The 27669-nt window shown below is 40.0% G+C and overlaps 1 protein-coding gene across 2 annotated transcripts in view; it reads left to right on the forward strand.

Annotated features, from left to right (window-relative positions):
- Window positions 1-16152, forward strand: part of Crot (carnitine O-octanoyltransferase) — a 32340-nt gene extending 16188 nt beyond the window's left edge. For both annotated transcript variants that reach the window (XM_021648345.2, XM_060373875.1), the window contains 11 exons: window positions 4549-4642; window positions 5367-5492; window positions 6462-6563; window positions 7945-8028; window positions 8132-8239; window positions 8467-8597; window positions 11633-11756; window positions 12776-12854; window positions 14040-14133; window positions 14240-14359; window positions 15283-16152. In XM_021648345.2, the coding sequence (XP_021504020.2) occupies window positions 4549-4642; window positions 5367-5492; window positions 6462-6563; window positions 7945-8028; window positions 8132-8239; window positions 8467-8597; window positions 11633-11756; window positions 12776-12854; window positions 14040-14133; window positions 14240-14359; window positions 15283-15403 (1183 nt within the window). In that variant the 3' untranslated portion in view covers window positions 15404-16152. The remainder of the gene's footprint in view (window positions 1-4548; window positions 4643-5366; window positions 5493-6461; window positions 6564-7944; window positions 8029-8131; window positions 8240-8466; window positions 8598-11632; window positions 11757-12775; window positions 12855-14039; window positions 14134-14239; window positions 14360-15282) is intronic.
- Window positions 16153-27669: the final 11517 nt, after the last annotated feature.

Raw genomic sequence — 27669 nt, forward strand, 5'->3', positions numbered from 1 at the left:
CCCCTCACCCGTTAATGGCTGCCTATTGGTAGGCTCCATGCCAATAACTGTGGCTGCTGTAAGCTCATGACTAGAATGCCTGTGTTGCACTTAGCAGAGGACATTTTGTGGTCCTTCTCCCTATCTTCCAGTTTTTACATTCATTCAGTTTCCCATTCCTCCGTTTTCCATGAGCCATGTAGGGAGTAGTATAAATGTCTTGTTTAGAGCTGAGCCACCATCACTTAGTCCTAACTTGCTGGTAAGCCCTGAGTCTCTGCATTCACTGCTGTTCACAGAAGAAAACTTCTCTGATTAATAATTGGAGTAGCATCTGTTTGTGGGTATAAACATAGGTACTTAAGAGACAGTTTGACCCTGTGTCCATTTTACTAAGCAACAGTACTGAGTCCCTCACAGGCCTCATGTAGCTATTAGGGCCCTCATATTTCCAAGCATGTGTTTTTGACTAGGTCTACAGGTATAGATTAGATCCAGTATGATAACAGTTGGTTATCCCCATGACAGTCCTGCCTTCATGACACAGGTAGGTACATGATGGTATTGTAGTTCATAGAGTTTATTGATGCCTTTTCTCCCACAGTTAGCTAGCACTGGAAGAAGTTTTAGCTCAGTTCCAGCTTGATTCTTTTTTACTTCACAATCAGTGTCTGTGGTTTCTTTAACAGTAGGATCTTACCTGGTTCTGGTTAGTGACTGTCTTGGTTAGGGTTTCTATTGCTGGAATAAATCACCCTGGGCAAAAGCAACTCAGGAGGGAAACAGTTTACTTCAGCTTATGTGTCCTGATCACAGTCCTTCATGAAGGGAAGTCAGGATAGTTACTCAGGAGGCAGGAACCTGAAGACAGGAGGTCATACAGAGGCCATGGAGGGTGCTTCTTACTGACTTGCTCCTTATGGCTTGCTTAGCTTGCTTTCTTCAGGAGTGGCATCAGCTACAATGGGCTGGGCCTCCCACTTCAGTCACCAAGAAAATCACCACAGCCTATCCTACAGGGCAGTCTGGTGGGGGCATTTTCTCAGTTGAAGGTCCTTCTTCCCAAATGATGCTAGCTTGTGTCAAGTTGAAATAAAACTAGCCAGCACAGCAACCAAGAGGAATGGCAAGAGAGTCTTTCTGGGACCTCCCTGAACACCAGCTCCTGTGGAAGTACCCCACACCTCTCACTGGGGCTTTTAGTTAGTGACCTGTTGCTTTTAGGGCCAGCATTATGTAGCCTGTGGGATAACTCCCTTCAAATTTGTTTTTATGTTTTTAATTTGGTTCCATGGCTTTTTCATACCTGCTTTTTAAAAAAAGCTGTATCATTTGAAATTAAGAAAACAAGTATGTCATTTTGCCCCTTCCTTTTTCTCTCTCTGACCCTTCCCATGTATACCTACTTTCCCCTAGCTCTCTTTCAAATTTATGGCCTCTATTTCTTTAATTGTTCACACACACACACACACACACACACACACAGCCAGCACCAGGTGGTCAGCCCTGAAATTATATACCTACCTGTATAGCTGTAGTGAACCAGCCTTCTTGTGTCCCCTGCACTCCTTTCTAAATGGGGTGGCCATTCCAGCAGGAGGATCAGGACTTAAGGCATTCAAGATCATCCTGACCTTTGCCAGCTCCTGACGTACTTGGACTATCGGAGGACTATCTCAGACTACTTTCTTGGGTATCCTTAGGTCTCAAGCTTTTGCTTGGCTTTAAAAAAAAAAATGTTCAAAATTGCCTTTCTCTAAAATGACAGTAAGTTATAAAATAAGAGTTTCATACATGCTCTTCTTAAAACTAGCTTTTAATTTTTCAGTTTTATCATATATAGCATGTGTTATAGTTGAAGAAAAGGAAAACATTACATATGTTAGCAATCCTATCTCCGTACTGCAGAATTAATTACTATTATTAGTTTAGTGTGTTCCATATTTCCAGATCAACTGTAGTGAATCTACTTGTACTATATGTTATTATTATGTGCCTTTTTACAGTATTACAGAAAGTTTGAAAACATAAAGAGACTCGCTTACAAGATGAGGACCTCGATATGTTCAGCTCCTAACGTCTTCAATTACAAATATCAGCACCTTTTCAACTATACCTTATTCTTCTTGGCTTATAAAAAATTAGGTTTCATTATGACATTCTTCAAGCAAACTTTGTTTTTGTTTCTCTTTCCTGGTCTTTCCTCTTCTCCTTCTCCCTTTGTCCTCTCTCTCCAAGTAGCTTCCGTTTAGTTCTCATGTCACGTGTTACTTTCTCAGCAACACTCTCTCTCTTTCTCTCTCATGGTCTTTACCTGGTTACATTCAGCTGTGCTCTGTCTTTTCTTTCAACTCCGTGAATAACCTGAAGAAAATCTCAGACATTGTGTCTTTTAGTGTAAATATTTTAGTATACTTTTCTAAAATATAAGTAAAATATATGTGTAACTACCATACCACATCCAATGGCTTGTGGTGTGAAGTAGCAATAGTCCTTGAGTACACTAATTTATAATTACTTCTGATTTCCTAAATGATTTTATAAATGTTGAGTTGTATATATTTATGTGTAATTTAAATGACTCTTAAAAACTTGATATAGTTGCATGTGGTAAATCTGTAAATGTGGGTGCATGAACCAGTGCCTCTGTGTGTATGTGTGTGGAGGCCAGAGGCTGACGATAGGTTGAAGAGCGGGTCTCATCCTGAACCTGGTGCTCTGTGACTGGCTAAAATGGTTGACTAATGAGCCTCAAGGGATCTACCTGTCACTCTGTTCTCCCACTGCCATTCTAGCTCTGAGGTTACAGGCAGATGTCACCGTGCCTAGCTTTGGCACAAGAACACTGGGGACTGAGCTCAGACCCTCATGCATACACAAAAGGCACACATTGACCTGTACCCCAGCCCCTTAAATAATATATCATTATTAAATATTTCAAACAAAAAGGAAACTACGCTGAGAGTATTCCTAAATATCCATGTAATATAAATCACCACACAGGTCAAAATAGAGTAATGAAACAGGCTACTGCGAAGACCCTTGTACAAGACTCAGGTGTCTGGGGTATACCCAGAGGACTTGGCAAGTCATGGGTATGCTTCAGTAACTGCAGTAGGTAAGGACGGGGCCCAGTATGGTTTTACGAATAAGTGGTCCAGCTATTGTATGAATGCTGTAGTTCTCTGTACACAAGAGCTCTGCCTTGGATTTCTGTGTTCTACCAGGATAGCACATGAGGCTGACTTGCTCTTCTGCTCTATTACAGGCTTTTTTTAAAAAAAATAATCATTAATTTGAATGTGGTCCAGCTTATTAAACTTTGCCACATGAGCTCCATTTTTTAGTCTTTATTTTTTTTTCCCTCCCTGAAGTAAGCAGGAAGCGAAGCAAAGCAAGCTCTCTCGTAGATTCAGGGGTTTGATAAAGAAATCCTCATGTGCTCGTAGAATACAGTTCCAAAATAAAGCCAGATGGGGGTGGCACATGCCTTTAATCTCAGCACTCAGAAAACCAGCAGGCGGATCTCTTGAGTTCGAGGCTAGCCTGTTCTACAGAGTGAGATCCAAACCAGCCAGGGCTACGTAAAGAGACTCTCTCTGAGAAAGAGAGAGAGAGAGAGAGAGAACATTTTGTTGCAGGGAAATGATTTCTGATTAGTGCTGCAAATACACATAAGCAGAGGAAACTGCCCATCATTTTTGAATGATGATAGCGCGTATAAAGGATGCGACTGGTGCTGCAGTCATCATCATCATCATCCAGTAATTCCTGGATATTTTGAAGTTGTAGCTTCGTGGCACATGATGTGAGGAAGAAGGTCAAAAACTAAAGCTCTGTTGATTTTTCCCTGACAAAAATATGGTCCTGTGCAAACCCTATTTTGAACTGCTACATGTTTAAAGATAGATGAAACACTTTATCCTCATCTAGTGGAGTCTTTAGATAACACAGGATTCTTCCTCACCCCCTTTTTCTTGTCTCTCTTTGAGATATGGTCTAATTGTATATTCCCGACTTGCTATGCCTTCCTGCCTCTGGAGTGCGTGAATGACAGTCCATGTGCCACTACACGTAGCTGAGTCTTTACAATATTATTGTCAGCATTAATACAATGATACTTATGAAATCATTTAAAATTGGCTACATGACACTTCTGTTTCTGGGTAAAACACAAATAATAATTGTAAGTTCTCTGGCTTTATATATGTGTACACAATTTTTAATTAGAAGTACAAAATAGCTATAAGATTAACTAATTACCAGAATACTTAGTCAAGTTCTCCCATAGAGAAGTTATTTATTTATCTGAACCCTGGAAGTTTACATTTTCAAAGTTTGAATTACATCATCTAAACTTATTTTTAAATATAAGTTATTGTCCAATATACTTTTGGTATAAATAGAATACATAATCACAATACATATACATATGTACGTATTGTGTGTGTGTGTGTGTGTGTGTGTGTGTGTGTGTGTGTGCGCGTGCGCGCGCGTATACAGGCTTTGTAGCTCCTGTGTGTCCTGTCCAAGCTCTTTTTGAGTATGCTTTTTTTAATCTTCCATAAGACAACTGACATATATCCACGAGAAATGCCGTCGTGAACCTGCTGGACCCAGTATAGCGGCGTTAACTAGTGAGGAGCGCACTCGATGGGCAAAGGTAATGGCTTCTGCTGTTCTTTTTTGGGCGCTAATCTTATTTTTTGTTTTTATTCTTTGAGAATTTCAAATAGTATATTTTTATCATAGTCTTTCCCATCCCTTAACTCCTCTCAGATTCTCCTTCCCCTTTCTACCTGCCCAGCTTCATGTTTTTCTCTCTTAAAAACAAAAACAAAAGGAAAAAAGCCACTAAAAACAGAGTCACATTTGTGGTTGCCAACTACTTCTGAGCGTGAGGCTTGCTGTGGAGTGTGGCTGCTTCATTCCAGCCGAGAAAATGGACTTTCCTTCTCCCAGCAGCTGTCATTGCGAATAGCTTGGTTAGGGGTGGGACTCTGTGCCCACTTCCCCGCCCTCATGTTGGGAGTTTGGTCTTCTGCATGCTGTCGTGGTCTCTGCGACTTTAGATGTGCATTTGCTGTTGTATCCAGAAATCGCTGTTTCCTTAGAACTGTCCAGCACCCCTGGCTCGTACAGTCTTTCTGCCTCTTCTGTATAAACCCCTGAGGGGAGGGATGATGGAGACATCCCTTTCAGGGCTGAGCACTCCAAAGTGTCTCAGTCTGTACACTGTCTGGTCATGAATATCTGTGTTAATTTTAATCTTATGCTGCTCTTAAAGAACTTTCTCTAACAAAGAGAAACTTTCTCTAACTTTCTCTTCATGTTTTCTAGATGTGTTATGTTTAATTGTAATATCAAATAATCTCCTTGCCCTTTAGGCAAGAGAATATCTGATTGGTCTTGATCCAGAGAACTTGTCTTTATTAGAAAAAATTCAAACCAGTTTATTTGTGTATTCCCTGGAAGAAAGCAGTCCACACGTAACCCCTGAAGACTATTCTCAGGTAACTTTCTTGTTCCATTATCTTCCTGCACAGTTCCCTGGAGGACTCTTATTATCTGCTGAACATGAGATTTTTTTTTTTTAAATCAGAGTCTTAATTTTTTTTTCTTAGCTATGAACTACATTATGTACCAAATCAAACAGTGAGTAGTGCTTTGTAAATACTTGGCTATTATTTGTGTACATGCTAGGGGTGTCTAGTCTTTTCCATCAATTGCTTACCTAGACTATTTGCATGAAACATGGAGGCGAGTTATCTTGTCTTTCCAGAGCTGATATAAGAATACCTATAGCCTACACCAGTGTACAAAAAACAACCCAATTTTTAGCTATATTTCAGAGAGGAGGAAATAGTTGAAGTACCATTTATGGAATAATTAAGTGTTATTCAAACCATAGTACTTGGAAACACAGATTGTAGCTCACTATAGTTAAAACACGCACACACATACACACACGTGTGTGCACACACACATTCAATTGAAGCTTCATGAAACAGTGACTACATTTAGTATCTGCCATGTACTCTGCTATTTCTATTTTGTTTTATTGTTCCTAAGGAATAGTATTTATTCTGCTATAAACTGTATCACAACTCGTTAGTATGCCAGAATCTACAGTTTGAAAAAATGTTGTCTTGGTGGTATATGAGTTGTTAGACGTTTTACTCTTAATGCATTAGACTTCTCATACTGTCCGAGTTTCAAAGGGCTTCTGCTCTTAATTATGTGTATGTCCTGGGAACATTAATGAATAATGTATTAACATTCTATTTTCTGGTTAGTTATCTTGAAATTTGAGAACTAGCTGAAGCCAGACCCAGAATTATTATCTGTTGAATCTTAACAAAAATACCATTTTATTAAATTTGGTTGACTTAAAAATAGAAATAAAATGATGTGTATTCTTAAGCCTACTGGTAAACCAATGTCAAAACACTTTTAGTTTAGAAAAATACAATGTTTTCTAGGTTTTTGAAATGCTTCTTCGTGGAGATCCAGCAGTACGGTGGGGTGACAAATCCTTTAATATGGTTTCCTTTGCTAATGGAATATTTGGCTCCTGTTGTGATGTAAGTATGTCCTTAACAAGGTGCTCCATCCCCCCCCCTCACCATTAATTTATCACACTAACTTGAGGGTAGTAAACCACCAATACGTATCACACTGGGGCGTACTGTAAGTGAACCCTTTTCTAGTTTTGTGTTGTTATAATAAAAAGGTTTGGTCTGAATTGTCAGTGAGAGCAGAACATAGGTGGGGCTTTTCTGCTGCAGGCCAATAGTTTGGAACATGTCTGCAAGAGGGAATTTGAATATAATTTTTATGCCGAGTCATTTCTTAACACCTGTTGTTATCAGATAGCTCTCCAGGAGAAGAACACACCAGCTGTCTATCCAGTAACAAATGGTCATCCCTGAAAACATACAAGTAACATACAGACTAAGCAGGTTATATTTAGAAATACATATATAGGTGTATATATACATATATGTAAATAACATTAATGAAAAAAGAGGCCATGAATTTCAAAGAGAGCAAGGAGGGTTATATGGGAGGACTTGGAAGGAGTAAAGGGAATGAGGAAAGTGATGTAATTATAATCTCAAAAGGAAAGTAAAATACTATTTTTTAATAATCAGTAAAATAATTGAAAACCTATTTTCTTGCTAAAATTCATATTCTAACTTCAAGATATCAGGACTGCATGGCTATTTTCCTAAAATGACAGGATGTTTGGGACATTCGACTATGAGTAATAAAATATCTAGAAATTGCTACCATTTTACCATTGTAAAAAAATTACTTCTTTCCTTGTTTGTCTTTTATTGTGTCCCATGGACTTGACTAGCTCTGTCTTGTGTTCAGAAAATTTGTAAACCAAGGAAATGAACCAAAACAAAGGTCCAAAGCCTCACGCTTGCAGTGTGCTTTTGTCTGTTTTAGTAGTGTGGAGAGCGAACAGAGGGTTTTGGGTGCAAGTTGGGCCAGTAGTCTACACTGAGCTAAAGCCCTGATCTTGTCAGTGGTTTTAGTTGTCATAATTCAGTCAGTTTCTCTTGATGAAATTATGTGGATAACACAGACATAGTGTCTAAATATTTTCATTATAAAGATATTTCCTTGTTTTTGCCAATGTAGTATTTTTCAGGTAGACTGTCCGATGTGGTTATTGTATTTATAGCTTTAGGCTCACTGGAGCTCTCCTAGCTGTGTGACTCTAATAACCACCTTGTTAGGAAATAACCAACTTGTTCTAGTAGCTCCAGAAAAAGTCCTGAAAAAGTCTTGAAAAATAAATAGTTCTTATTCTGTAGGAGAGAATTGTATCATTAGGAAGTTGGACACTGAAAGGTGAACAAAACTTATCCATTAAAAGTGAAGAAAGTGAACAATGCTAGGTCACGCTTTAATTTGACACAAACTACACAAAATCTTGTGTTTCCGTTTCAGCACGCCCCTTTTGATGCCATGATTATGGTGAACGTTGCCCATTATGTCGATGAGAGAATCTTGGAAACAGAAGGGAGATGGAAGGTATGTCAGAACAAGTCCATTATCCTTTTTTGCTAGTGGTTTTTTGTTGTTGTGTTGTTGTTTTGTTTTCCTCACGGATATATTCAAAGTCTTCTGTTTCCAGGGTTCAGAAAAAGTCCGGGCTATACCACCTCCAGAGGAGCTGGTTTTCACTGTGGATGAGAAAATACTAAATGACGTCTACCAAGCCAGAGCTCAACATCTTAAAGCAGTAGGTTCAGGGGTTTCTTTTACGTTAGCAATGTTTTCTATGCTAGCTGCCACATAGGAAAATGTGGCTGTTACCCAAGCATGGCTTCTTAAACATTTTAAAATTATAACCTTAATTCCTTTAATTCTTTATGTCTAGTGAGTAAAGCAAATAATTTCATTCCCTTCCAACTTTCAGTTTCTCCTTTCTGTGATTTTTTTCACTGCTCCTGTTTAATTTTCTGTTAGGCATCTGATGTACAGATAGCAGCATATTCCTTCACATCATTTGGCAAAAAGCTCACCAAGAAGGAAGCGCTTCACCCTGATACCTTTGTTCAGCTTGCTCTTCAGCTCGCCTATTACAGACTTCACGGACGGTAAAGCACTTGTCTCCTTGTTCGTACCTTACTTCCTGTGTTTTACAGGCCCATTCCTTCCTAACTCCATACTGGATTTCTCACCTTTTCTTTCTTTGAGGCCTCATCAGTTTACTAGATCCCAGTCTGAAGCAATTGTGTACTTTTTCCCATTCATTCCGTGTCATGACTGTTTGGTACTTTTGAAGGATCCACTCTCTAAGAATGAGTTACTGTGTGAAACCATTGTGCACATTACTGGCTTTCTCCCTCTTCAGTGTATCTTTTGACCCACACAGTTACATTTTGATTCAGTGTATTTTCTTTTTCTTTTGTTGCATATCAAAGAAATCACACAAATCTAAAGCAGTGAAGGTTTTCCCGTTTTCTTCAAAGATTTTAAAACTGTTAGTTCTTACTGTAGATCTGTAATCCATCTAAGTTCATTCCCATACATTGTGTAAGGATAGGGTCTGTGTTAGGATTCTTCATAGAGTCAGCCTATTCTGTGTATGTCCGTGCAGTTGAGGGCAGGCATTTAAGGGATGAAGCTAATCTGGATTCGGCTTACCTGGTACAGAGGCAGTGTGGGCTATGCAGAAACAGCAGGCTGGTGCTGTGATTCCGTGTGAGTACACATTCTTGAGAAGGGGGGCGAATGGCATGTCAATGCCCCAGTCCGATTCTGCAGGCCTAACCATCAGGAGCTGCAGTGTTCGAGGGCAGGAAAAGTAGATGCTGCAGCTCACACGGTGATCTTTTCTGTCTTCTGAGTAGAGTCCGACTCTACACAGGCTCTCAGTAAATTAGGTGATGCCCACCCACGGGCAAAGGCAAACTTTCTCTTGGGCATACCTCCCTTTCTGGGTGTTCTTCCAAGGAAGGTAATACATGAAATGAATTAACACAGCCTCCAATTTCATGCTTTTCCCAGTGTCTTCTCACCTTTACTGGCACTGTGGAAGACACTGTGCTTTCCCCAGGAGAATGGTCTTCTGACCACTTTTGAAAATCAGTTGACTGAAGATGTGACCCTTTGTTTTCAGTTCTCTTCAGTTGGCCTGCATGGCTACTTTTTCTTTTTTTTTAATTGGAGACTGTTGTAAAGCTGAAAAGGTGAGTCGCCCAATGTCCTTTATAGGGTTATTCTGTATATTTTGGATATCTTGAATTGTATATAAATTTTAAAATGAATTTTTCCAGCTTTACAAAAAACTGTATTGAAATTTGCATGGAGTCTTTAAGCTGCTTTAGTTGCACTGCCATCTTGAATGTAGATTTAACTCTTCATTTTTTCCACCAGTATTTAGGTTTCAATGTCTATTCCTGTTCAGTTCCTTAAATTTAGTCTTGATAATTTTACTTTTTTTCAATGCTTCTTGTAAGTGGACTGGTTTTCTAAATCTCTGTTCCTCACAAATGTGAAGAAGAAATATAGCTGAATTTTGTCTGTTGATTTTACACCCTCAAATGTCATGGTATTAGCTCTCACCATTTTTAAAACAGTTTTTTTGGGGGGCGGCTCTAAATGTGCAGTCAGATTCTGTGATGAGCGGTGGTTTTCCTTATTTCCAGCTTGGGTGCTTTCCTTTCTTTCTCGTGGTGCTGTGGTGTGGATGGAGGTGGAGAAGTAGACATTCCTTGTGTGAGCTGGGTTTTCATAGAAACTATATTATGATGTTGAGGGACTTGACCTCTGTTCCTGGCTTACTGTGTTCTGATTGTGAGTGAGTATACGGGTTTTGAACTGTTTTTCTGTATGGACTGAGATGAATGGATGGGCTATTTGGCCACTCCCAGCCTGGCTCCTTCTAGCCCTGAATGCTACCCATTGTTTTACCTGCCACTGATAACAGTGAAAGCCCTGTTCAGTTTCTTTGCGTTACCAGTAATTTCCTGTCCATTCTGCAATCTCTCCGTTCATGCATCTTAAGAAATATCAAATTCCTTGGGCAGAGGATAATAAACAACTTATCTAACGTAAACTATTTTTATCTTCTCCCCATATAACCTGGAAGTCCTGGCTTTCTTGGCAAGGTTGCAAAGCCTTGAGCAGCCTTTAAAAAAAAAAAATCCAGCTTTTCTTATTTCTGGCTTATGCAAGATTGGCTTTCTGTGAACTAGCTCATTACAAGCAACATCCGAGATGTCAGACAGCTGCTTATGAGCTCCATATATTGCACTTGATCCGTCCATCTTTGAATATTTAAGCATAAGAATTCCTGTCCCTGTCTACCTCCTGTTGCATTTTATTTAATGAAGAAACTGGAGCATTTCTGTGTACTTTTGTGTAATTTCTAGAATTTCCAGTGTTCTCTGGTATGGGGCTCTTTCTCTTCAGTCTTTAAGTATCTAGCCCACTCCATAGGGTCATTCCCACCATGGTAGTTGGCTCCTTTCAGAGCAAGGAACTAAAAAAGAGAACTCTCTTTGTAACCTAAGAGCCCCTTACTTTTGCTATATTCTCTGGAAGTCACTAACTCCAGTCCACACTCAGAATGTGCCAAAGCATGGACAGCAAGAAGAATGGACCATTGCAGGCCATCTTAGAGAATGCCTGTCACATCCTATGATGCATACAACCTGAAATCAGCCGAGCTATTGAAAATGGCCCATGTTAACTGGGTGGTGGTAGAACAAGCCTTTAATCCTAGCACTTGGGAGCCAGAGGCAGGTGGACCTCTGTGAGTTCGAGGCCAGCGTGGGCTACAAAGCAAGTTCCAGGACTCCCAGGGCTGTAGAGAAACCCTGTCTCAAAAAAAAAAAGAAAGAAAGAGAGAGAGAGAGAGAAAGAAAGAGAGAGAGAGAGAGAAAGAAAGAAAGAAAGAAAGAAAGAAAGAAAGAAAGAAAGAAAGAAAGAAAGAAAGAAAGAGAAATTAGCCTATGTTATCAGACTGTTTTCTTACTGTTTGGTTTTGAAAAACAGCCTTTAATGAAAGTCTCAATTCTGGACTGATTTGTAGGCTTAGTCTGTGATCAGAAAGTTGCTTTAGTATGTGACTGTGTTTGTAATAACATTAGAACATTTTCTTATGGCACTCTTAAAATTATTTTAGCCCTGGTTGCTGCTATGAAACAGCTATGACAAGATACTTTTACCATGGCCGAACAGAGACTGTGCGATCTTGTACAGTGGAGGCGGTCCGGTGGTGTCAAGCCATGCAGGATCCCTCTACCAGTGTGAGTATTGGAAAGAAAACTCACAGGACTGGCCTTTGAATTACTACTATGATGATAATAATGTTACTTCTATTCTCCTGTATTATTTTAAGGCATTTTTCCTTTGCAAAGTATTAATTTGCTCTGGAAGACTAGGCATCAGATCTGAAAAGCCCATGTGTGTCATTTTCTAAACCAGACATCCTCGGGACTGAGTTTTTCAGCACTGTTGATGTACCTTTAGACCAACATCAGTACAGTGCAGATATTTCAAAGACCTTTAGAAGGAGGCTTCTCATCATTTTAGCTGAATGTCAAGTTCTTGATTGAAGTCACTAGGACCAGAACTGGTGTATTTGTTTTCTGTTTTTGTTTTTTTTTTTTTTTTTTTTAATATTTTATGGTTCACTTTTTTTTAAAGATTTATTTATTTTGTGTATATGAGTGTTCTATCTGCATTTATACCTGCCAGAAGAGGGAATCAATTCTCATTATAGATGGTTGTGAGCCACCATGTGGTTGTCGGGAATTGAATTCATGACCTTTGGAAGAGCATACAGTGCTCTTAACCACTGAGCCATCTCTCCAGCCCCTTTTTTTAATATTTTAAAGCATTTAGACAACATTGTGTTTCTTCCCTGTTATTTGGAAATTTTTCCTGTTTTAGTTTGGAGAGACACAATTATGTTACAGGGATTGTTTGTAGTTATGTTTTAATTTTGAAATTCCATTTTGTTTATTAATATTACAGGTGTTTCAGATCAAGAGTCTCAAAGCACTGATCTTTGCAATTTCAGGATATAAAGAAAATAAAAAATGAAGCCTTATGGGGAAGGAAAGGCAATAGGATTAAGGAAAAAAAAAAAAAAAGCATTCGTCACAGTTCTATTCAGGAATCTTTTCTCCTTTTCTCCGCTACCCAGTTACAACATAATGAGATTAGCCATCTTTTGTTGCTGTTTCTTTGGGTTTTAAATAGTTTGTTATTGACTTGATTTACATATTTTTTTTTGAAAATTACTGTTTCATTCTTGACACAGCTCCTCGAACGACAGCAAAAGATGTTACAAGCTTTTGCAAAACACAATAAGATGATGAAAGATTGTTCAAATGGAAAAGGTACTTAAGCTTAAATTGTTCTTGTTTAAAAAAAAATCTTCTTAGTATGGTTATCATGTATTATATGGTTAATGTCCACTTATAAGTGAGTATATACCATGCATGTCTTTCTGGTTCTGGGTTACCATACTCAGAATGATCTTTTCCAGTTCCATCCATTTTCCTGCACATTTTATGATTTCCCTGTTTTTAATAGGTGAGTAGTATTTCATTGTGTAAATGTTACACAATTTATCTGTTCTTCAGTTGAGGGACATCTGGGTTGTTTCCAGATTCTGGCTATTATGAATAAAGCTGCTGTGAACATAGCTGAACAAATGTCCTTATTGAATGGTGGAACATCTTTTGGGCATATGCCCAGGAATGGTATAGCTGGATCTTGAGGTAGCACTATTCCCAATTTTTTTGAGAAAGTGCCAGATTGATTTCCAGGTTTGCACTCCCACCAGCAAAGGAGGAGTGTTCTCCTTTCTCCACATCCTCACGTGTGCTGTCACTATAATCCACAGACCTAAAGAACATAAATAACAAGGAGGACCTTAGGGAGGATGCTTAATTCTCATGCAGAAGTGCAAATAGAATAGACACTGGAAACTGTTGAAGAGAGGGAACAGGACAGGAGCCTACCATAGATGTCCTCTAAAAGACTCCACCCAGTAGGGATTGAAGCAGATGCTGAGACTCACAGCCGAACTTAGGGTAGAGTGCAGGGAGCCTTATGGGAGATAGAAGGACCCAGAGAGTACAGGAGCTTCACATGGAGACCAACAGAGCCAACAAATCTGGGCCCAGGGAGTCCTGCAGAGACTGATGCACCAACCAAGGACCATGATTGGAGAGGACCTAATTCCCCGCTCAGATGTAGCCCACAGACAACTCAGTCTCCATGTGGCTTCCCTAGTAAGGGGAGCAGGGGCTGTCTCTGACATGGACTATGTTGCCTGCTCTTTGATCACTTCTCACTGGCGGGGCACCTTGCCAGGCCACAGAGGAAAAGGATACAGGCAGTTCTGATGAGACTTGATAGGCTAGGGGAGAAGAGGGAGGGAAGGTGGGACCAAGAGGAGATGAGGGAAGGACCAACAATTGGATATAAAGTGAGTAAAATATAAAAAATAAATTTATTAAAAACCTCTTTTATTGGAAGCTCTCTTTTCTGACTTCAGGTTTGGGATTTCATTGCAGGATTTGACCGTCACCTTTTAGGTCTTTTGCTCACAGCAAAAGAGGAAGGTCTCCCTGTTCCGGAACTGTATGAGGACCCACTCTTCTCCCGAAGGTAACTTGGTGAAATCGTCCATCATGAGCATGACATGCTCCTCTCTGGATGTTAAAAGGAATGCAGCATCTGCAGTCTAATGGGATCTTGTCTTTCTACCACACAGTGGAGGAGGCGGAAATTTTGTTCTCTCAACAAGTCTGATTGGTTACTTACGAGTACAGGGAGTCATGGTTCCCATGATACACAATGGGTACGGATTTTTCTACCATATCAGAGATGACAGGTGAGCCTACTCCCCTTTATTCCTAGGGTAGAGTAAGAACTGTAACACGTGTATGATCTTAATATTTTTCTACGCTGTGATTTTACTCATGTTACCTGTCATTTGCTAGACACCCTGTCACCTGGGTATTTAGCATATACTGATATTTTTCTGCCTTTGAGATCCTTGTAAAATCACTCTCTGGGGACATTTATACAGAATGCTATTTGGGAATGTTTCAATAACTATGTCATCATCTTTGAAACATGTACATTAAAAAATATATTTGACCTATACAAGGTATTTTTGGCAAGTCAAAATTTGTAAAAAAATATGTGGTTCTCCATTTGTGTGGGTCTCTATCTGTGGACTGAGGTCAGGCTTGAGCACTTTATGTGGGATGCAGAAAACTGTGTGATAGTATGGATAGGACATTAGTATTTTAATGTCCAGTGGTTTTTTTTTTCCATACCTTTTCTTCTGAAAATTTTTATTATCTGCCTTCCTGTTGTATGATTTGTGCACAGTTAGTTATGTAAGTGACAGTTGTCACTGTTGTCCTCTGAAACCCTGGATTGCGTATCACAATAGGATTCAGTTTGTGTGCATTAATGTACAAATTCAAACTTAAATAACAAGTTATTTATGGATCTTGCAGTGATCAGAGTAATAGTTGAGTGTAAATAAGCATTTTAACATATTCCCTGACAAATAGGTTCTGTGTGATACCTAGTGACATGAGGCTGCTCGTGGCCTAATTGTCATCAGGCTTTGTGTAATCTATTAAGGATTCCATAGCGTTGTGCAAATGTGTATAACTGTGGCTCTGTCTTCTTGTGTCACGTTACGTATGCCTATCTTCATCAAGAATTCACAGTTTATGGGTGAGCAGCCAGATGGAACACTCAGCACCTGAACTTGAAACCTGTGCTGTGTATTCACAGGTTTGTTGTAGCTTGTACAGCCTGGAAATCATGTCCGGAGACTGATGCGGAAAAGCTAGTGCAGAATACTTTTCATGCTTTCCACGACATGATGCAGCTGATGAACACTGCTCATCTCTAGAGACTCAGAGACACACACAGATCACAGAACCTCGGTACGGAGAACGGGATGGTGACATGACATGGAAGGACTGTTAACTTAAAGGAAACTTGTTAAATGTAGGGATTAATAGATGCTCTCTAGATTTATTCTGCCTTAGAAGATAGAAACATCTTAAAGCTTCCTGTGTTGCAGCAACAATGCAAAGTCAGACATAGTGAATTCAGAACTATGCAATGTTTAATATAACCCTCAACAATGCAAATCTGTATATTTTAACAATGCAAATCTACCCTAATGTCAAAATATCTTTGTTGGCACATGTATAGGTTGCAAGTCCTCTGTGAACATAATCGTAAAGTCTACTTTTTATGCACTTTAATATTTTCTAATTGCCAGAGGGCACAAAGCATATGGCTAGATGCTAATTTCCCTGGAATCAGTGCCTTCCACACCCAGCACAGGAACACAAGCCTGTTTATTAGGTTTCCTAGGAAAACTATTACTGTTCAATAGTAATCTAAAACAGCTCCTTTAAACAGAGAAAAGAATCAAGTTGTATTAGAAATGTTTACACTAACACAGAAAACAATCGTAGCAAAACTCATGATATCTTAGAATTCATTTTGGGAGTATAAAATTAAAGCACTTCCATTTAAACTTTCAAAGGATTAAATTTTGAATATGATTCTCAGGACTTTACAGTTGTTTCCCATTGTTATTCAATTATGTGGTTTATACTATCAAAGAATAAAATATCCAGAATCCTATAGTTTCTCATCTTATATTTGGGGAGGTGGGGGATGGAATTCCTGTTTCCTTCTTTCTTTCTTTCTTTCTTTCTTTCTTTCTTTCTTTCTTTCTTTCTTTCTTTCTTTCTTTCTTTTTCCCCCATATCAGCTAAATATTGTATAATAAACCACTTAAAACAGTGTCTGGGCTGAAGAGGTAGCTCAGACTGTTCTTCCAGAGGACCCAGGTTCAATTCTGTGAGGATGGTAAACCTGGAACACTTGTAAAAGACGAAGAGTGTGTAGCACACTTTTAGAAGTGAATGTAAGAACTTTCTAATCACTGAGCAGGAAGATGGGAAAGCCTATGTTTGGAAGGGGATCTCACATCTTGTAGCGTGTACTCAGGCTGCTACAGACTGAAGCCATCTTTGGAAGTGAAGTATTTTAGACTGGTCCAGAGGTCAGAACCTCTTGCATATTCCTCTCTGAAATTACAGATGTTACTGGCTTGGATTAGCTACCTGTGGCTCCAACGTGGCCAGAATGTGCGAACTGGGAGATGGGACACTTGTCATCTGAGACCAAGGACATGATCAGCAGTTTGTAGAACTGGCCAGGGTTAGGACTGGAGATAGGTGCCCCCCCCCCAGCTCCCTGTGCCGATCTATTACAAGGCACACTGGATCACTTCCCCCAGCTCATGCCGTGCTCTCAGGTCCCTGCTAAGGGAGGACTGAACAACTCAGTAGCTCCAGCTGTTGACGGGTGTGCGGAGTTGTAGAAAGGCGGTGTTCCCAAAGCTGTTACTTTTTATCTTGTTTTTGAGATTGGGGTCTCTATGGTCCTAGGTGTCTGGGAACTCACTTATGTATACTAGGCTGGCCTTGAACTCATGAGACTCCACCTACCTCTACCTCCTGAGTACTGAGATTCAAGGCATATACCACCACAGCTTGCTCCAAAGCAGTTTTCCTCAGCTCTAGCCAGAGCCCTCTTTTGGAAGGTCACTAACACAAGAGGAGCAGAGAATTCCACACTCTTGCTGTTGCTGCTGTACCTCACTCAGGTGTCTAACTGATAAGGTAAGAGGAACAAGGTTTCCACTGCTTTTCTGATCGTAGGGGAGTCTGAGGAGCCTTGACCAGTTTTATAGCTCCAACTGCTCTTGTTTCTTGCTGCATGTTACCACTGATTGAGTCAAAGACTCAGGAAAACCCTAGCTCCAACCATCACCCTGCCAACATAAAGGCCCACGTAGGGCTAAGGGGAGCAGTGCCCAGCACCAGCCACAGTCCTGCTCCTGGATGCTCACCGCCACTTCAGGGAGGAATACCATGGTACCTCCTGTCACGTGCACAGTCCTTGCTGCCTCCCCACCATGCACATCAAGGGAGGGCTGTGTTTCCTGTCAACTCCACATCCCATTCAACTTCGTTCTGCATCTGGACCACGGACTGACTAGTCCGAGAGCTGCCTCCATAGCTTCACCACTGCTGAGGCGGTCACTGCCTGAGGCCCTCGCTAGTAGCAGAGGTGGCATCAGCTATGCTAGGGGAAATGCCCCATTCGTCAGAGTCCACTGCTTCCATTGTAAGGCTAGCCACACAATGGGCACCTCGTAACCAAAACCTGTACCACCCTTTCTGGACTGTTAAGTGTCCCTACTTTCAAATGTCCTACAACTCCACCTAGGTAAATACCCTGTCCCCAAATCAAACCCAGCTAGAGAAGCCATCTGAGACAGCACTGTGGTGCCCACCTGGAATTTAAAGAAATCTATTCAGCTTCCTATAAGCCTCCTGTACATGAATGTTCATGCATTTTCTAAGATTAGGGATATTTTCTGTTATGACTTACTTCAATAGGTCTTTCTGATAGCCAAAATTGAAAAATAACTACCATCATGAAAATATGTGGAGTATAAATCCCACTAGAAGAGAAGATGCACACAAGATGGGGGGAGGGAACAAACATCTTGGGACCCGGAGAGGTGTTTCAGAGGTTCAGAGCACTGGCCACCCTTCTCAAGGACCCAAGGTCAGTTCCTAGCACCCACAAAGCAGCTCACAGTCATTTGAGTCTGACAACCTTTCCTGGCCTCCGAAGGCACCAGGTATACATGTGGTGTTCAGACATACGTGGAGGCAAAACACACATGCAGCAAATAAAACTCCAATTACAAAGCTTAAAGAATTAAACATTTTTAATATAATGAACACTAGACTAAGCTGGGCACGGTAACGCACACCTGTAACCCCAGCACTCAGGGAAGCAGAGGCAGGCGGATCACTGGGAGTTCTAGACCAGCCTGGTCTACAAAGTGAGTCCAGGACATCTCAAGCTACACAGAGAAACCCTGTCTCAAAAAAACAAAGTACATAGATAGATAGATAGATAAAGGAGTGTTCAAAACAAGTAGACAATACAAGGAGTAAGACCTACCTATCGGTAATAATAACCCTGAATATAAGTGAAGGAAAGTTTCTAATTCAGAGATATACACTGGATAAATTGATGAAAAATACAAAAGAAAAGAATCACAGGCAGGGAAGGGAAGCTAACTGCAGATCTTCACTCTCCCTCTGCTCCTCCAAATCCAGTCCTTCAGTCTCACCCCCAGCTCGGCAGGAGACCGCCTGCTGAGGTTTCCCTGCTCCCCTCTCCCTCGGCTCCAGTGTGTAAGCTCCAGACTTACACATATCTTCTCCTCCTGTTTTCCCTCCCCACACTCATTGCTTTATCCCAGCCTCCAGCTCCAACAGGCATTCCCTGGGAACCTGCAGGCCACTCCAGCTAGTAGAGCAGGTAGGCTATCTGAAGCCCTTCACTCTCCCTTCTCTTCTCCAAGGCTGATCCCTGAGTCGCATCCCCAGCTCTGTAACAAACTACCTGCTTCAGCTTCTCCTTACTCTCTGGCCCATTCCCAGGGAACTAAGCAGATCTTGCTGGAACACCCTGCTTCCCCACCCCCTCTCAGGCCCTGACAGCCCATCCCAGTTTCTAAGTGTCAGCTCCCAATATCTAAAAACACATTTTTACCTGGAACCCCACCCCTACACCTTATATATACACCTCTGAGAATATACCTCTCAGAATTCCCTACCAGACAACACACAGACACTGCACCCCTACGATCCAGACAGGGCAGCAGAAACAAATGAACAAGACACCCACTCAAAGACAAGACCACGTATCAGCACCTGTGATTACAACCATCCCAAACTCAGTTGCCTAGACTCCAGTGTAAAAACACAGTAACAGCCAGGACAGTGTCATCACTAGAGCCCAGCAACCCTACCACAGCAGCCCGATGAGTATTGCAGTGGAGCTGAAGCTCAAGAAAATGATCTTAAAATAGCCTTTGTGAATATGATAAAGATTCTTAAAGAGGAAATACATAACTCTGAAAGAAATCTGTGAAAATACAAACAGTGGAAGGAAATGAATAAAACCATTAAAGACCTGAAAGTAGAAATAGAATTAATAAAGAAAACTTAGGAATTTGAATAGGAACCATTAAGGCAAGCCTCACCAAAAGAGAATCTCAGGCACTGAAAACATGAAAGAAGAAATGGTTATATCGTTTAAAGAAAATAGTAAATCTTAAAAAATAAAATAAAATCCCCTCAACGGAGGAGTGGATACAGAAATTGTGGTACATTAAATTAAAAGCAATTAAAAACAAGGAAATCATGAAATTTGCAGGGAAATGGTGGGATCTAGAAATGGTGGGATCTTGAGTGAGGTACCCCAGAAGGAGAAAGACACACACGATATATACTCACTTATAAGTGGATATTAGACATATAATATAGGATAAACATAATAAAATCTGTACACCTAAAGAAGCTAAGCAAGAAGGAGGACCCTGGGTAAGATGATCAATCCTCACCCAGAAAGACAAACAGTATGGACATTGGAAGAAGGAGAAAACAGGAAACAGTACAGGAACTTAACACAGAGGGCCTCTGAAACACTCTACCTAGCAGGGTATCAAAGCAGATGCTGAGACTCATAACCAAATTTTGGGCAGAGTGCAGGGAATCTTATGAAAGAAGAGAGAGATAGTAAGACTTGGAGAGGACAGGAGCTCCATAAGGAGAACAACAAAACCAAAATATCTGGGCACAGGGGTCTTTTCTGAGACTGATACTCCAACCAAGAACCATTCATGTATATAACCTAGATAACCTAGAACCCCTGCTCAGATGTAGCCCATGGCAGCTCAGTATCCAAGTGGGTACTCTAGTAAGGGGAACAGAGGCTGTCTCTGACATGAACTCAGTGGCTGGCTCTTTGATCACCTCCCCCTGATGTGGGAGCAGCTTTACCAGGCCACAGAGGAAGACAGTGTAGCCAGTCCTGATGAGACCTGATAAGCTAGGGTCAGATGGAAGGGGAGGAGGACCTCCCCTATCAGTTGACTTGGAGAGGGTCATGGGAGGAGATGAGGGAGGAAGGGTGGGCTTGGGAGGGAATGAGGGAGGGGGCCTCAGCTGGGATACAAAACAAATAAACTATAATTAATATAAAAATAAAAAAAATCCTGGCACAATTGTTGGGGTACATTGTGTGAGGGTGTGTTTTTATATATTCAATTGTTGATTGTCAAACTGGCAGAAAGAAAAGTACTAGCCAGATCTTGGTATTGTTATTTCTATGGCCCATCACTGGGAGGAAGAAGGCAAAGGTAGAAGATTCACCAGAGGAACATGAAGGTGAATGGACAGAAGTGACAGGAGCAGAGAGGTAGAGCTGGCCACATAGTAGGATGTGGTGCCAGGATTAGTAGGGTTAAGCTAGATAGGTAGCTAGGAATCTGCCAGCTCAAGATCTAAGCCTCTGTGTCATTAGTTGCACACAGGCCTGAAAGTTCTGCTACACACAATACATTCAGGAAATCTGGGACACTGAAAAAGCCAAATCTAATTGAAATAGGGGAAGGAGAAGAAACCTGGGTTAAAGGCACAGAAAATATTTTCAACAAAATCATAGAAGAAAATTTCTCTAACCTAAAGAAGAAGAAGCCTATTAAGGTGCAAGGAGCATGCAGAACACCAAACAGAGTGGACCAGAAAAGACGTTCCACTCGGCACATGATAATCAGAACTCTAAATGTACTGAACAAAGGAAAACAAAAGCTGCGAGGGAAAAAGATCAAGTAACATACAAAGGCAGGCCTATTAGAATTCTACCCAGCTTCTCAATGGAGAAGCCAGGTCCCGGACCAATATCTTGCAGACTCTAAGAGACCACAGATGTCAGCCCAGAATACAATACCCAGCAAAAATTTCAGTCACGATAAAATAAATAGATGGATAATAGAAAACATTCCATGATAAAAGCATAGTTAAGAAATATCTATCTATAAATCTAGCCCTACAGACGGCACTGGATGGGACACTAGAACGTGAAGAGGTTAACCACACTTAAGAAAACACACACACAAAGTAATTCCAGATAAGCAAATTAAAAGGGGAAGCACATACACACACCACCACCACCAACAACAACAACAGAGCAAAATAACAGTGTGATGGCTATTCTTGGTTGTCAACTTGATTATATCTAGATTTAACTAAAGCCCGTGAAGGCATACCTGTGAGGGCCTTTTTTTTCTTTTTTTAAATGAACATTAGAAGTGGCAAGACCTACTTCTAATCCAGATCTTTTATGTGGGATGACAAACCTTTTATCTGGAATACACACACACACCTTCCGCTGGCAGCCTACATATAAAAGACAGGAAAGAAGGAAGTTCTCATTCTCTTTGCCTACTTGTTCTCACTCTTGCTTCCATTCCTTCACTGGCATTAGAACCTGCTTCTTTGGGATTCCATCATAAACATACAACCTTGTGGAAAGAAAAACTCATGGATTCTTGGCCTCCTATTGGTAGACAGCCATTGTTCAACTAGCTGGACCAGAGCCTGTAAGAAATTCTAAAAATTCTCAGAGACAATTGTTTAACCATGGTCATTGCTGCTGTATTCCTAATAGCCAGAAATTTAGAGTAACCTAGATGTCTCTCAACGGAGAATGGATAAAGAAAATGTGGTACGTTTACACAATGGAGTATTACTCAGGTGTCCAAAAATAAAATAAAATTTGCAGGTACAGGGATGGAACTAGAATAAATCATCCTCAGTGAGGTATCCTGCCAGGGACCCAGGCCCAGCGGTCAGACAAGATGGAGGGTCGACGAATGAATCAGAGACTGTGGCTGGGATAATCTTGCATCACTGACTGACTTAGCAACCAGGATGTGTTGTTATTAAAAAAAAATAAAAATCCTAAATGGTCAATTTTACCAATAAAGAGTTAGGAGCCAGATGCTGGGATGAACACCAACTAGCTCAGAAAGGCAGAGAAAGCACCCATCTGGTCCTACACAGCCAACATCCCAGAATGAAAAAGCCAAAAGCCAAAAGCTCTTTCTTGTCCATACCGTCTTAACTACCCTTCAATTCAGTCCTTCCTTTCTGTTTAATCCTTGTCAGTTGGTTCTTGCTCCACCTCTTGACCTGGGGTTAATTTTATTTAATCCTGTGTACAGAAAGCTCTTGGATTAAAGGTGTGTGCTAGGGTTGAACCATACCACAACCACCTGTTTACAATAAACAGAAAGTTCACTAGTCATGCCTACGCCAGTATCTCAGACCCAGAAAAACAAATATGGTATAGATTCACTTATATGTGGATATTAGCAGTGAAGTCAATGATAACTAAGCTACAATCCATAGAACCACAGAGGGTAAATATAGATAAAGGACTAGAGGTACAGATAAATCTCATTAGGAAAGGGAAATAAATAGAAAAGGTAGTTATGTACTGATGGTGGGAGCTGGAGAGGAGGATCAAGTGAAGAAGGAGAGGAGAAAGGAGAATGAGATAAAGGGCATAGGGAAAGAAAGCTAGAATTAAGGTCCCTTCAGAGGATGGTATGGAAACCTAATACAGTATACTCTTTCTGAAATATATACATATATGAAGATCTAAATGAAATTGCCAATTGATGGGGGGGGCAGCCGCAACTGGCCATCACTTGTCATCAGTGAAGCTTCCAGGACTGGAATTGGGTTACATCTAATTGAGATCCCATAGGAACCCCCAAACAACCCAGATTGGTGCCAAGAATATAGGTTGTTCTCTACAAATTGATGTCAAGGTCCCCTTGCTGAAGCAAACACAGACACAACTTATTGAACATGAAGAAGCCAAGCCAGTGCCTACCTAGATCTTTTACTCCTACAGTCTAGCGTTTTGGGTACAGAAAGGTACTTTGCACACTACCTAAAATGAAACATAAATACCAAATCAGCCACAAACCCTTTTATCTACCATGGTGTCCTGCCTACAAGATGTGTTAGGGCCATGGTGGTGCAAAGCATGTGGGAATAATCAGCCAACATCTAATTTGACTTAAAGCTTACTCAGTGAGATGGAATTGATACTAGACACTGCTTAGGTGACAAAGAACCGGAGACTAGACAGTCCAGGGACTTAGGGTAAGACCAAATACTATGTAGAAAGAAAATGACACCCAATGACATTCTACTGTCCTCATAGATCAGTGCCTTGCTCAGCCATCATCAGAGAGGCTTACTCCTTCAGCAAATGTGAACAAGTACAGAGACCCACAGCCTGATATTATTCAGGGAGTAAGAACCCTGGGAACACTCAGCCTTAAATGGGATGTCTCTATCAAACGCCTCCTCTCAGGGCTCAGGAACCCTGTAGAAGAAGGGACAGAAGGAGTTTAAGAGCCAAAGAGGATAGAGGACACCAAGAAAACAAGACCTTCAAAATCAACAAGATCAAAGCTCCAGTGCACTCACTGAGACCAAATCAGCATGTACATGACTGACATGGGTTTTTACCAGGTCCTTTATATGTATATTATGGCTTCCATTTTAGTAATGTTTATAGGTTTCCTGTGTATAAATGAGTGGTGTTTGTTTCTTGTGGCTTCATTTGGGTTCTTTAACCTTTTTTTTTTTTTTAATCCAATTCAAATGTATCAGCTTTTGTTTTATCTTATATTTTATTATTATCTCTTAGAAGCCTGTTTATTTTCTAATAAGAAACAGAAAGGAAGTAGATCTGGATGGGAGGCGAGGGGAGAAACGTTGAGGTTTAGGAATAGCTGCACACTGACCACCGAGACACCAGACTCAGAGAGATGGGAAGCTTATTGAATGCCTAGAAAACTGACCAGTCAGGACACAGTATGGATTCCGGAACCAGCACTATGATGGTGAGCTGTTTTCAGAGTGAATTTAAAAAAAAAAAAATCATAACCAAGCAAGAAGAATCAATTCTATTCCAGGTACATTTTACCTAGGTAGCTAGACAAAGCATTTTAAGCTGATTGGCTGGGATTTAGGGGAGGGGAATTTTTGGGAACTTTCCAGTTTCCCAGGAGAAATGAACTTAGCAGGGTGTTTCGGTTTAACTCTAACAGAACATATACTTATTTTTGACTCAAGAAGAACATAGATTTATCATCTATTGTTTTATTCTAAGCAGCAAGTATTGAGTTGTAAGTAAAAGGCTATTCTTGCGTCAAGCAGGAAGAGCCTGAGAACTTGAAGCCAGTTTCACCCTATGATCAAAATGGAGACTAAAGATAAAATGGCTTCAGTTATGCTAAAGACAAAAGCAGCTGGGCTGGAGAGATGGCTCAGTGGTTAAGAGCACTGTCTGCTTTTCCAAAGGACCCGGGTTCAATTCCCAGCACCCACATGGCAGCTCACAACTGTCTGTAACACAAATTCCAAGGGATCTGACACTTTCACACTAATGCACATAAAATAAAAATTTAAAAAAAAGCAGGTGTCAACAGAGGAGCTACAGTTATGCTAAAAACTAAAGTAGGTCTCAACAGAGGGACATTAGTTATGCAAAAAATTAAAGCAGGCCTCAACAGGGAAGAACTGGGAGGAGCAGAAGAATGGGAAACCCTAATCAGGATATACATGAGGGGGAAAAAAATCTATTTTTAGTTTAAAAAAAAATTACACCTGTTTCTTGTAAGACATTCACCAGTAAAGCTACACAGAGAGACTGAGAGATAAAGGATATAAAATGATATTTCAAACAAATGGAAACCTAAAATAAACAGAAACAGCTGTACTTATATCAGAAAATAAGTATTATAGAAAAATATTGTAAGAGACAGAGTTACTATATATAAAGCCTGGTCACCTAAGAAAATGTGATGATTATAATACTACATAAATCTAATAGCAGAAGACCTGATTTTATAAAACTAACACTATTAGACCAAAACTGAAAGGGAGGGTTCTAATACAATAATAAAAATAATAATAATGTTAACACAACAATTTTCATTAATGGACCAATCAACAGTTGCAAAATACCCATTATTACATCTGCATTTGGAACTTCCTCAAGAGTAGACCATATTTCAAACCATAAAACAAATCTTAAATTTAAAAAAATTGAAGTCCTTTTTTTTTCTTGATCACAAAGGAATGAAATTAAGTCAATCAAAAAAAGAAATGTAAGGAGTTACATAAATACATAGTCTGAGTAATATAATTCTGAAAAGAGCAGGTTATAGAGGAAGTCAGAAAAGAAATTTAAAGTTTTTTGAGATAAATGAAAATGGAACTACAGCAAACCAACGTTTGTGAGATACAGCAAAAGAAGTACTGAGGGGAAATTTAATAGCAATTAATAGCTCTCACAAAAACTACCCAATCCATCTTAAGAACACAGAAATAAAAAATCAGTATTAATAAAAATAAAGTTGAGAACCAAACTAGTGAAATAAAGATAAAATCAGCACAAGAGATCAAGGAAACAAAGTTGGCTTTTCCAAAGAACAAATAATATAAACAAGCCTTTAGCCAGACTAAGAAAGGAAGAGATAAGAGAGACAAAGTCAGAGGTGAAAACAAGACATTCCAGCTAATAACACGAAAATAAGATGATTAAGATTATGAAAAGCTATATGCTAAGAAATTAGAAAAACCTAGAAAAAAAAGCCAAAATAACACATATGACTTACCAAATTTGAACCAAGAGGACATGAGAAAAAATGAATAGACCAAGAATATTCCTTCACTTATAGTATCCTTGACAATGAATAGACCAAGAATATTCCTTCACTTATAGTATCCTTGACACAACTGAGGTATGTGTGATACAGTGCACATCCAGCATCACATGGAATGGGGAAAACTAAAACTATTATTTAAGAGAGGGAAAGGGGTATCCACTCTCACCACTATTATTCAGTACAGTGCCAGAAGTTTTAGCCAGTGTAAGCAGACCAACGAAAGAAAAGGCATTAAAACTGTACAGAAGAGGACAGGGTTCACAAGCCCTACCTTTACCCCTAATCCAGAAATTTTGGAAAGCTGGTGCCTTCTGGGAGATGAAAGTAGATTTTCTTTGTATGGTGGATTGACTAGACTCTCAGGGATGGCTCACCCAGGAGCAGAACAAATAGAATTTGATAGGTTATTAAAAAGAAGAACATGAAGTTGGCAGTGGGTATGAAGGTGGGGTTGGATCTGGAAGGAGTTAGGGAGAGGAGTTGGGGGGTTAATATGATCAAAGTACATTGGCATTCCCAAAGAATTAATAAAAATACAGTTAAAAATAGAAACTGGTAAAGTTAAATTATCCTATTTAGCAGGCAATAGTTTCTATGCAGAGAAAACCCAAAGCCTATTAGAACTGACAAATGAATTCAGTGAGGTGTCAGGGCACAATTATGAACATTCAAAATCTAGTTCTGTGTGTGAAGAATGAATATCTTGGAAAGAAATCCCACTGACAACAGCCTCAAAAACTAAACTTAACCAAGGAAATAAAATAATGTTTCAATGGAATTATGAAACACTAAGAGTCCCCACCTTCATGAATTAGAAAAACATAAAAAACAACGTCCCTACCGACCAAAGTAATATATTTTAGTGTGGTTCCCCATCACAATGCCAATGATATTATTCACTTTAAGTCATAGACATCAGCAAAAGCTTTCTGAAAAAAGACTTTACCTGCATTGGAAATAACCTTAGGAACTGACAAACAGAGTTATATGAAGTTTAAAAAACACATGAAGAAGAAAGGAAACAATTAGCAATGTAGAGAGGCAGCCAACAAAGTGTCAATTTATATATTTAATAGGATATAAAAACCTATTATCTACATATAATTCCAAAAATTAAACACCATAAAATTCCCCAATCAATGCACTAATGGAATGGACAATTCTAAAAGAAGAAACACAAATAACCAATAAACATTTGAAAATCTTTTGACATCTTTAATTGTCTGGAAAATGTAAATTAAAACTAGATTGAAGAGCTAGGCATGGTGACACATGCCTTTACTCCCAGCACTAAGAAGCAGAGGCAAGTGGATCTTTGTGAATCCCAGGCCATCCAGGGCTGAAGGACTACATAGTGAGACCCTGTCTCACCCTAGTCAGTGGGCAGTCATCAGGAAGGCAGACAACAAATGATGACAAGGATAGAGAGCAAGAGGAAGCCCTGTGCCTTGTTGGTGGAGATGAAC

Source organism: Meriones unguiculatus, chromosome 21, assembly GCF_030254825.1.
Source record: "Meriones unguiculatus strain TT.TT164.6M chromosome 21, Bangor_MerUng_6.1, whole genome shotgun sequence".
In the NCBI taxonomy this organism is placed as follows: Eukaryota; Metazoa; Chordata; class Mammalia; order Rodentia; family Muridae; genus Meriones; species Meriones unguiculatus.